The sequence below is a fragment of the Prionailurus viverrinus genome, chromosome X (assembly GCF_022837055.1).
Source record: "Prionailurus viverrinus isolate Anna chromosome X, UM_Priviv_1.0, whole genome shotgun sequence".
NCBI classification, from domain to species: domain Eukaryota; kingdom Metazoa; phylum Chordata; class Mammalia; order Carnivora; family Felidae; genus Prionailurus; species Prionailurus viverrinus.
Window position 1 is genome coordinate 45741431 of NC_062579.1, and position 12297 is coordinate 45753727.

The window sequence follows — 12297 nt, forward strand, 5'->3', positions numbered from 1 at the left end:
CTTAACCGACTGAGCCACCCCACAATCTCATTCTATCAGATACTTTTTCTCCAGCAACCATTCACTCTCCATTATGTGATCTGCTTCAAGCACAAGCAGGGGGATTCCACTGACTCTCAGGTCAAAGAGAGTTATAGCTTCATTATAGCTCTAGACTGCTATGGTTCAAATCTCAGTTCTGCCATTTACTAGCTTGGTGATTTGGGGATAAACTACTTTATCTCCCTGTGTTTCAGTTTCCTTATTTTAAAAATGAAGAAATAATGTGCCCAGTCAGAATTATGAATATTAAATGAATTAATACAAGTATTTTTTTTCTTTTAACAGAACAGTACTTGGTACATAGTAAGTACTCAGTGAATGTTGACAATTATTGTTCTTTTATCACCATTCTGTTTTTAATGTCATGCTGCAAAGTAGCCTGAAGGTTTTCCCAGAGGTCTATCCCAAAAGTACTTTCTATTCCCCTGCAAAATACACAATTAAACTGTCTGAAAATATATGTGTATTCTAGGTGTTCTTTAATTATCTTTTTCTAATATTAAAGGCACAGGTAATACTTTTAAAAAACTACTTATAGGGGCGCCTGGGTGGCGCAGTCGGTTAAGCGTCCAACTTCAGCCAGGTCACGATCTCGCGGTCCGTGAGTTCGAGCCCCGCGTCAGGCTCTGGGCTGATGGCTCGGAGCCTGGAGCCTGTTTCTGATTCTGTGTCTCCCTCTCTCTCTGCCCCTCCCCCGTTCATGCTCTGTCTCTCTCTGTCCCAAAAATAAATAAACGTTGAAAAAAAATTAAAAAAAACTACTTATAATCTCAAAACTGTAAAATACTGATTTTCATTTTTCAATAGTTCCAGCATTTCTTATAGTTCAGAGGCTGAAGGTGAATGGCTTCTCCTCAAGATCTGCCAAAATGATTGGTTTGTTGTCCTTAAACTTGTTCTTCTTTTAGAAGTTTTTGTTTTGTTTTGTTTTGTTTTGTTTCATTTTATAAAGGTGCTTACCAGATTTAGGATATTGGAAAGCAGTGAGGACCACCGCAATTTGAGTGAGAGGATAAGAATTCTAGCTCTGATTCCATTTCTTCTAAGCTATGTGACTTTGGGCCTCCAAATTCATTATCTGTTAAATGGGAATGATATATGAAATCTATTTCCTTACTGTAAAATCTATGTAGATACACATGAGGAATTATTATTTGTGTTGTCCAAATTCTCTATCTTGTTGTTAAGATACTAGGTACCTTCTTAAGTCTGTTTTAGGGCCCACAGTGCTTTGCTTGATTTTGAAGTTGTAGGCCCCAGTGACTATTCCTTGGTTTCCACCTTAAAGGTTTGACTGCTCTCATTATCCCTAGATTTTTTTTTCCTCTCAGGACTGACCCAAGAATAAGATGTGGTCTATTAGCCAGCCACCAACTCCTGTACCTTAAAGGAACTGTTCACTTTCATAAAGCAAACAGATCACTATGGAAAATGCTACTTTGGTAAAAAAAAAAACATGGAAACATGACAAAAGTAATATAATCATATCCAATTTCTATGGTCATAGTCCCTGGAATATGGTTTGTGATGTTCTGCATATATGAGATATTGATATGCTGTGGATGAGGCTCAATCCTCCCTATCTCCTCTTCTATTTCCTCTTCCAGTACTCCCTTCCTTAGGAGAAGGACCAAAAATTCCAGCTTCCAGACACAAATGCTTGAAGAGTCCAATCCAGGCAGAAAAATGGTTATTGTTTCAATTAGGTAATTTGCATTTCTGAAGCCCTCCTCCTGGTGTAAGTGACATCTCAATGGCCCAAGACACTCTAAACCCCTTTGGGTATTTCCTCTCCACTTTCTTCCCAGCTTCTGTGCAGATGTCTAGTCCCAGACAAGGAGCAGCAACTCCAACTCTAGAGAAAAGCAAAAGGCTTAAGAAGTCCTCTTTTTTTTTTTTTTTTAAGAAAAACTGAACTTTCTTTAAGACCATTCTGTAGGCCCAAATTTCATTCAGTTTTAAATTTTGGCTGGCTAATTATTAAAACTTTTGTTTGTTTGTTTGTTTTAAAAAAGCTTTCTGTTAGCTTTCTCTCTGTGCACTCCCCCCAACATTTAGGATGCTGTCCAGAGTTACTTAATGGCTATTCAAATTTTGCTGTTCTTTAAGTGAGAGGATACTAACAAGAAATGGCAGAGACATTCCTAATTGCCAGCTATCCCTTTTATGTCATTTGACTAACATATTGGCATTAGGGATGGGGCAAGAAGTATTATTAGACTCCTTGATTATTGCTGTTAAATAATATTGATATTATTTAACATTATAATATAATTGCTGTTAAATAACCTTTCTTATTTCCATGACCATTCATTGGGCATTAATTAGTACATTCTATGGAGGAGATATTCTGCTAAAAGATACAAGAGACGGTAGGCAATAGATACTAGTTAATTATTGAAGGGCTCAGTTGATGGTGAGGGAAACAGACAATGCCTCCTTGTGCCAGGAACTGTTGTAAATACTTGAGCACATATTAACTTGATAAATATTTATTACAACTCTATAAACTGGTACTATTATTATTCTCATTTAACAGATAGGGAAACAGACACAAGGAGGTGGAAAAAACTTGTCCAAGTTCTTATTGTTGAGAAATTAAAAAGCCAGGATGTGACTCTAGGCACTCACTCTAGAGCCCACACATCTTTACCATACTTAGGTAGCAATGTACAATATGGACTAGAAGGAAAAGTGACTAGGAGATGATGAAGGACTACATTTAAGAGATATTTCTGCTGTAAAATTTATTTCAACTGATAACCAGTTGGCTGGAGATAGGGAGAGAGGACTCAAAGGTGACTGATTCTTGGGTTTCTATACTGAGACTGGCTTGATGATGGTGCTGAAAATTGAGATTGTAAACATAAAATGAGGAGAGGTTTGTGAGCACATTGAGTATGAAAGACTTGTTTGATGCCTCAAGAGATAACCTTCTAAGCTAAAGCTAAGGATTCTGGCCTTCAACAATAATAATGGTGGTGATGATAATAATAGCTAATTATAAGAACTTTTATATGAAAAAAGTTATAAATGAATTTCCATGTACTAATTCATGGTATCCTCATAGTAACCCTATTAAATCAGAACCACCACCACCACCACCACCCCACTCCTGGAAGGTAAAGAAACTTAGGCTCATAGGGACTAAATAGCTTGTCAAAGTCACTCTTCTTCCTCAGCCCTGCTATCTTATAAGCCACAGGAATTGAAGAAAACCAATAGGAAATGACTCTTATAAGTTTGTCTAGCTAAAAATAATGAGATCTAGTCAAAGGATATGTGAATGGAAAGGAAGAACCAAATTCACTCCACTCTCTCCTACAAATGTTTCTGGCAGCAACCAAGCAAACTCTCCTGGCTTCACGGTGCCCAACTGTGACTATATGACAGTCATCTGACCTAACATTCTTTTTCTACCATTGTATTTCCTTTTCTCCCCCTCTTCCTTGAAATCAGAAAAGGCTGCCCTCTCTGGAAACTCACACTTCATAGCTAATTACACCTCAAACATCTCTTACACATAACATCTCTAATTTTCTTTCATTCTTTCCCACTCTTGTCCAATTCTTGTACTTGAGAAAACACACTTCCTCATTCTCCTTTTCTGTCACTCATCAAAAACCTTCATAAATGTGTTGAACACCTACTATGTGCCAGGTACCATTCTAAGATCTTGAAATACATCACTAAGAAAAATATCAAAGATGAAAATCTCTGTCTGCAAAGAGCTTACAGTCTAAAGGAAATCGTATTTTTCTGTGTCTGACTTATGTGTTTATTCTTTTCACTTCTTCCTCCATTAACAGCGACTTCACCTCCCCCCCCCAAGAGGCTTCATAGAAGCCTTAGGACTCTGCAGAAAATAGTTTGAAATATTTTAATTCTAGAAAGAAAAGTTGGACCTTCCAAAAAAAAGTCGTTGATAAAGATTATGGGATGCAATTCCTGGGCATCTATCAGGTCAGTGATCTCTGCTACACTTGCTGACTCTATGTCTGGTTGATCCAGATCCCAACCTGATAACAATGTGCCTAGCATAACTTCTGATACATAGTAATTATGCAATAAATATTTAGTAAATTATTGATGTATATGTGAACAGTTCTACTCATATACTTGGATGAAAATAAAAAAGAAAAGAAGGGAAGAGAAGAGAAGGGAAAAGAAAATCTATGTGTTTTCAGATAAAATTGAGGCTATTTTAATGTGTCAAAATTATCCAAACTCTTTGATAATGGCACAAAAGTTTTCCTCATAATCTCAATAGAAGATTCTTTGTGTGTTACTTCCATCAAATTAGGAATGGTTTCCTCAATTCCTGACATTCAATAAATAAAGGATTATTTTTAGCTTATTTTTGCTTTTTTGTGTGGCTATAATATAATTTTGTATCTTTGTTCATTGTATATTTCTTGTATTTTAACTGCATTAGGTATTAAATGGCTATTGTGAATTGACCTGTAAAATGAACATTTTTATGGGTAAATGTATTTGATATCAAAAACAATTAACTGATTTACGGACTACCTTTTGAAACACAATCAGGTCATAAATGAGGACACTAATTGTAATTGATTTGGAGACACTTAGTATGATCTAAAATCTGATCAATTAAGTTATAAGCAAGCTATGGATTTATCTTCTTTGCCCTATGTTTTTCTCTTTAGTGAGATTAGACTGTAGATCAATCAAAGGAAATCTGGTTGAAGAAGTACTGGTAGATGCTTCTGGTGGGAATGATTGTGATTGTGTAGGGCAGCATAATGAGGCCACCAAGTCTTTCCTTTTTATAGAAAGACAAATGAACAAGGAAATAGAAGACTACTTATACTAAGCCTACCTAGCTTGTGTGTTTAAGAGAGATAGACAGAAAAAACTTATTTAGAGAGATTTCATGCTAATGTGTTAACAAGCTCATTAGGATAAATATCCATACAAGTGTATGGAACTCCTTAGAAGGAGAACTAGACCAGGAAAGGGGAAATTATGTCACTATGCTGGTATCCTCCTTATGGATAGGGCTGGTTGGAGAGATTGGATTCTCATGTATATAGGATTTGGGGGGGCGGGGGGGCAGCCAATTCCATTTTGATGAGTAGAATATACAAATTAGAATGTTGTCCAAACACTGACTTCTCAATATCTAGTAAGTCTGAAAAGTAATGTTCATAGAATGCAAACAGGTATAACCAAGGGTAAATGGCATACGGTATGCATGTAGAGGATTAGATATTATTCTAAAATTGTGTTTCCCTTGTCTTTTTTTTTCCAGATATGGATCAACTCATAAACAACTTGGGGGTCTAACTTAATTCAGAAAGTGGCTCAATGCATGTCTTCAAACAGGTCAGTTATCAGGAAAATGAGATGCTAATAATATTAAACCATAATAGTGCTGAGTACCTGGCAATCATTATAGAGCTAATGCTCATTTTTTTCCTACATGTTTTTTGTAGTGTGTTGAGGACTGAAAAGGGGTGAAGGAAGGGATATTTCTAGGAAGTACCTGAAAGCTTGGGTTTCATGTCTGAATAAAGAATAGATCTGACCTAAGAGAAATATAGGCCCTGGGATCAAGACTATAGGGGCAAGTTAGACACTTGGTAGACAATGCCAACCATTTACCTAACACTGTTCCATATTTCAGGCACTATGAAGATTAAATAAATTGTCTTACTTAATCTTCATAATAACTGTTGAATAGTGTATTAGTTAGGGTTCTCCAAAGAAACAAAACTAACAGAATATGTATGTCTCAATCTCTCCCTAGATGATAGATAGAAAGATAGATAGAGAAATAGATAGAGATATAAATTAAAATATTTGTCTATATACAACCTATATCTAGCTAGCTCGCTAGCTATTTAGAGAGAGATTTTAATGAATTGGTTCACATGATTGTAGAATTCCAATGAGTTCAAAATTTAATAGGGGTAGGTTGATAGATTGGAAAGCCAGGGAAGAGTTGCAGTTCCAATGAAAGTCTGCTGGTAGGGTTCTTTCCTGCTTGAAGGGGCTTAATCTTTGTCTATTAAGGCCTTCAAGTGATTGAATGAGGCCAACCCATATTATTGAGGTGGGTTGCTTAACTCAAAGTCGAGTGATCTAAATGTTAATTTCACCCAAAAAATATATTCACAGAAACATTCAGAATAATGTATGATCAAATATATGAGCACCGTGATCCAGCTAAATTGACACAAAATTAACCATCATGGATAGGTTTTATCAATATTCCCATTTTACAGATAAGAAAATTGTGACCTTGGGCACTCCAAGGACAAGGATTGTTTTTCAAAGACAAGCATTCTGTTAGAATCAGAAGTCCCATTTTGCTCAGGGTTAAGTTGTAAAGTCACCCCATGAGTGAAACACAAATACAGTCAAAATTAACCTTGAAAAATCCCTTAAATTGTCTATAAAGTTGAGTGAGTATACAGTTTTGTATATCCAATAACTATCTGTTTCTTTATTTAAGTCACCAGATTAAGTATCTGGCTTACATTTAAGAGTCATATTTTACAAAAAAAAGTTTTCTTTGATTTTTTTATGTATTATTATTATTTTTTAATATGAAATTTATTGTCAAATTGGTTTCCGTACAACACCCAGTGCTCATCCCAACAGGTGCCCTCCTCAATGCTCATCACCCACTTTTTCCTCCCACCCACCCCCCCCATGAACCCTCAGTGTATTCTCAGTTTTTAAGAGTCTCTTATGGTTTGGATACCTCCCCTTTTTTTTCCCCATCCCCTCCCCCATGGTCTTCTGTTAAGTTTCGCAGGATCCGCATAAGAGTGAAAACATATGACATATGTCTTTCTCTGTATGACTTATTTCACTTATTTCACTTATAACACTCTCCAGTTCCATCCACGTTGCTACAAAAGGCCATATTTCATTCTTTCTCATTGCCAAGTAGTATTCCATTGTGTATATAAACCACAACTTCTTTACCCATTCATCAGTTGATGGACATTTAGGCTCTTTCCATAATTTGGCTATTGTTAAAATTGCTGCTATAAACATTGGGTACAAGTGCCCCTATGCATCAGCACTCCTGTATCCCTTGGGTAAATTCCTAGCAGTACTATTGCTGGGTCATAGGGTAGTTCTATTTTTAATTTTTTGAAGAACCTCCACACTGTTTTCCAGCATGGCCACACAAGTTTGCATTCCCACCAACAGTGCAAGAGGTTTCCCTTTTGTCCACATCCTCTCCTGCATCTAGAGTCTTTGGGTTTGCTCATTTTAGCCACTCTGACCTGTGTGAGGTGGTATCTCAGTATGGTTTTGATTTGTATTTCCTTGATGAGGAGTGACGTTGAGCATCTTTTCATGTGTCTGTTGGCCATCTGGATGTCTTCTTTAGAAAACTGTTAGTAATGTCTTCTGCCCATTTCTTCACTGGATTATTTGTTTTTCGGGTGTGGAGTTTGGTGAGTTCTTTATATATTTTGGATACTAGCCCTTGGTCCGACATGTCATTTGCAAATATCTTTTCCCATTCTTTCGGTTGCCTTTTAGTTATGTTGATTGTTTCCTTTGCAGTGCAAAAGCTTTTTATCTTCATGAGGTCCCAATAGTTTATTTTTGCTTTTAATTCCCTTGCCTTTGGAAATGTGTCAAGTAAGAAATTGCTGCGGCTGAGGGAAGAGAAGTTTTTTTCTGCTTTCTCCTCTAGGGTTTTGATGGTTTCCTGTCTCACATTCAGGTCCTTTATCCATTTTGAGTTTATTTTTGTGAATGGTGTAAGAAAGTGGTCTAGTTTCATCCTTCTGCATGTTGCTGTCCAGTTCTCCCACCACCATTTGTTAAAGAGACTGTCTTTTTTTCCATTGGATATTCTTTCCTGATTTGTCAAAGATTAGTTGGCCATACTTTTGTGGGTCTAATTCTGATGTCAATACTACCCAAAGCAATCTACACATTCAATGCAATCCAAATCAAAATTGCACCAGGATTCTTCTCGAAGCTAGAACAAGCAATCCTAAAATTTGTATGGAACCACAAAAGATCCCGAATAGCCAAATATTGGAGAAGAGGACCAAAGCAGGAGGCATCACAATCCCAGACTTTAGCCTGTACTACAAAGCTGTGATCAAGACAGCATGGTATTGGCACAAAAACAGACACATAGAAGAATGGAATAGAATAGAGACTCCAGAATTGGACCCACAAAAAAAGTTTTTCACCATTAAATGGTTTTGCCTTTGTTGTACAATTGAATTTAAGTTACATGTGCATACGTGTGATACTCCTTTGTACTGTGTTAACACCAAACCTAATTTGAAATTTTGTTTACCTTGTAGCTGTTGCCAATTAGGGACTATTAGCACATCAACACTTGCTAATTGTTGGCAAAACATCTGCTGGTTGCTGGTGCTAAGTCATAATTAATACTAAAAGGAAGCTGAGTATAAGTGTTAGATAAAAATCTATTGGACATGTAATAAAAAGTATCCTCAGTGAAATGTTGTCAGGTATGCATAGCTATTTTATTATGAAATCTCAGCACACCTCAGTACAATTCCAAAAATATTTTTCCATGCGTTGTTAAAGTATACTAATTTTCCAGAATTTGAAGGAACTTTGAAATTTGTTCAATGTATATAATATTCTGGATAGTAGATGATCTGAGAACTTTTTGTTTCTTGCCATTTCCAAGATATCTTGTTTTTAGTAAAGGTACGGTGCTTGTGGTTACATGACCACAGAACACTGGCCATATCCCAGGGAAAAAAGTCTCAGAACTTCTGTTCTATAAACTGCAATGTTGGCAACATTTAGGTGGGCAGACACCTACTGTTTTGGCTCATTATATGATTTGTTTATGTCATGAGAGAGGATTAGTGGGTGGCTGTCTAGCTCAGTACACACATGCTGCTCCCCCTTCTTTGAATTCCTACATACCATACCATATAATGAATATATTTGGTTGTCACTATCCTTTGTTTATAGTTTCTGATTATTTCCTAGAAGTAGGATTTCTTGGACAAAGTATATGAGCAACTTTAGGGTTCATATTGTATCATACATGTCTCCATCATCCAATTTAATATTTATTAACATTTCACATGTATTCTCACATAATTGCATGCTCTCTCTCTTTCACTCACTCTCTCTCCATCCCTCTAACTCCCCGTGCCTTTCTCTCATTTCTTCCCTTTCAAAGTAATTTGCATCAAGAAACTTCACCCATAAATAACTTAGCATGCATCACCTAAAATGACATTATCCTACATAACTACATCAACAATATTATACCCAAGTAATTAACAATATTTTAATAATATTATTTAATTGGGTCATATATTTCTAAAAGATCCTCAGTGACACCTTTTTCACACCTTTCTGCCTTGAATGTTCTTCAGTTAGCCTGTCTAATTAGCCATATTCCACACTTTTCTTAGGGCCCAAATTTCACTTCCATCTCTTCCATAAAGCTTTTACTGATAATTAATCTTACTAATCTCTAGTGCACTGGAATTCCTGGCATGCTAAATTATCTGTACCAGTTACTCATGTGGCTCTGTTCTCACCTAATTATCAACTGATTATATATATCTTATTTTTACAGTGATATTTTTGTTTTCCAAAATTCAATTATGTATGTACCACTTATACAATTTCTGCCATATCTTTATTATGGATATTATTTACATACCTAGATATGGATACCTATGGATATTATTTACATACCTAGAAGATTAGTGCAGCGACAAATAAATAAATACCTATACTGGTTCTGTCCTAAGCAATCTGGAGAATTCAGGTTTGATGTGGAGTATTGGTTTCCCAGGGTTGCTGCCAAAAATTGCCACCAGTTGGATGGCTTAAAATAACATAAATGTATTTTCTCACAGTTCTAGAATCCAGAAGTCAACAATTGTGTCATCACTAGGATCCTTTCCTAGGCTTTAGGGGATAATCTGTTTCTTGTCTCTTCCATCTTTTGGTGGATTCAGGTGTTCCTTGGCTTGCAGACTCAGCACTCCAGTGTCTACCTACATCTTCACATTGCTTTCTCCTGTGTGTCTCTCTGTGTGTCTTTGCTCTGTGTACCTATTTAAAGACAATTGTCATTGAATTTAGAGCTCACTCAAATAATCCAGGATAATCTCTTTTAAGATCCTTAGTTTAACTATATCTGCAAAGACTCTTTCCAAATAAGGTAATATTCATGGGTTCTAGGGATTACGATGTAGACATATATTTGGGGGGAACATCATTCAGCCCACTACAGTGTATTATACATTTACATATATTTCTAATATATAGTAAGTAATGCAGTACACAAAACAATTATAGAACTTTGAGAAAGAAAAAGTATTTCATCAAATTGTATTTTTAAATTTTATTTTTTAAATCTATTTACCTAAATTCAAGTTAGTTAACATACAGTGTAGTATTGGTTTCAGGAGTAGATTATAGTGATTCACCACTAACATATAACACCCAATGCTTATCCCAACAAGTGCCCTACATAATGCACAGCACCCATTTAGCCCAACCTCCCACCCATCTCCCCTCCAGCACCCCTCAGTTTGTTCTCTGTGTTTAAGAGTCTCTTATGGGTTGCCCCCTCTCTCTTTTTATCTTATTTTTTCCTTCCATTCTTCTGTGTTCATCTTTTGTGTTTCTTAAATTCCACATGTGATAGCAAGCATATGATATTTGCCTCGAACTTATTTCATTTATCACAATATACTCTATTTCAATCCACGTTGTTGCAAATGGCAAGATTTCATTCCTTTTGATCACTGAGTAATACTCCATGGTATATATATATATATATATATATATATATATATCATCTCTTCTTTCTCCATTCATCAGTTGAGGCACATTGGGGTACTTTCCATAATTTTGCTATTATTGATAGTGCTGCTCTAAACATTGGGGTGCATGTACTCCTCTGAATCAGCATTTTTGTATCCTTTGGATAAATACCTAGTAGTGCAATTGCTGGATTGAAGAACAGTACTTTTTTTTTTTGAGGAACCTCTATACTGTTTTCCAGAGTGACTGAACCATTTTGCATTCCCACCAACAGTGCAAAAGGGTTCCCCTTTCTCTGCATCCTCACCAACATCTGTTGTTTCCTGAATTGTTCATTTTAGCCATTCTGATACGTGTGAAGTGGCATCTAATTGGGGTTTTGATTTGTATTTCTCTGATTATGAATGATGTTGAGCATCTTTTCATGTGTCTGCTAGCCATCTGGATGCCTTCTTTGGAAAAGTGTCTGTTCATGTCTATTCTGCCCATTGCTTCCCTGGATTATTTGCTATTTCGGTGTGAGTTTGATAAGTTCTTCATAGATTTTGGATACTGACCCTTTATTTTATGTTATTTACAAATATTTCCTCCCATTCTATCAGTTGCCTTTTAGTTTTAATGATTGTTTCCTTCGCTGTGCAGTAGTTTTTTATCTTGATGAGGTCCCAATCATTAATTTTTGCTTTTATTTACCTTGCCTGTGGAGACATGTCTAGTAAGAAGCTGCTGCTGCCGAGATCAGAGAGGTTGCTGGCTGTGTTCTCCTATAGGATTTTAGTGGTTTCCTATCTCAAATTTAGGTCTTGCATCCATTTTGAATTTATTTTTGTGTATTGTGTAAGAAAGTGGTCCAGGTTCATTCTTCTGTTTTCTCTGTTCTTCTGTTTCTTCTGTTCTTCTCCAGTTTTCCCATCACCATTTGCTGGAGATACTGTCTTTTACTCATGGGATACTCTTTCTTGTTTGTTGAAGATTAATCGGCCATACATTTGTGGGTCTATTTCTGAGTTTTCTATTCTGTTCCATTGATCCATGTGTCTGTTTTTGTGCTAGTACCATACTGTCTTGATGATTACAGCTTTGTGATACAATTTCAAGTCCAGAATTTTGATGCCTCCAGCTTTGGTTTTCTTTTTCAACATTCAGGGTCTTTACTGATTCCATATAAGTTTGAGACTTGTTGTTCTAACTCTGTGAAGAACGTTGGTGTTATTTTGATAGGGATTGCATTGAATGTGTAGATTGCTTTGTGTAGTATTGACATTTTAACAATATTTGTTCTTCAAATCCATGTGTATGGAATGTTTTTCCATTGCTTTGTGTCTTCTTCAATTTCTTTCAAAAGCTTCCTATAGTTTTCAGCATACTGTTGTTTTACCTCTTTGTTTTGGTTTATTCCTAAGTATCTTATGGTTTTCGGTGCAATTGTAAATGGGATCAATTTTCTATAGTTTCATGCCAGGTAATAAT

The 12297-nt window shown here is 36.1% G+C and overlaps 1 protein-coding gene across 1 annotated transcript in view; it reads left to right on the plus strand.

Annotated features, from left to right (window-relative positions):
• The window catches only part of KLF8 (KLF transcription factor 8), a 270355-nt gene that overhangs the window by 209634 nt on the left and 48424 nt on the right, over positions 1–12297 (plus strand). Inside the window, exon 2 of the mRNA XM_047844974.1 lies at positions 5318–5391. Within this exon, the coding sequence (XP_047700930.1) occupies positions 5374–5391 (18 nt within the window). The 5' untranslated portion in view covers positions 5318–5373. The remainder of the gene's footprint in view (positions 1–5317; positions 5392–12297) is intronic.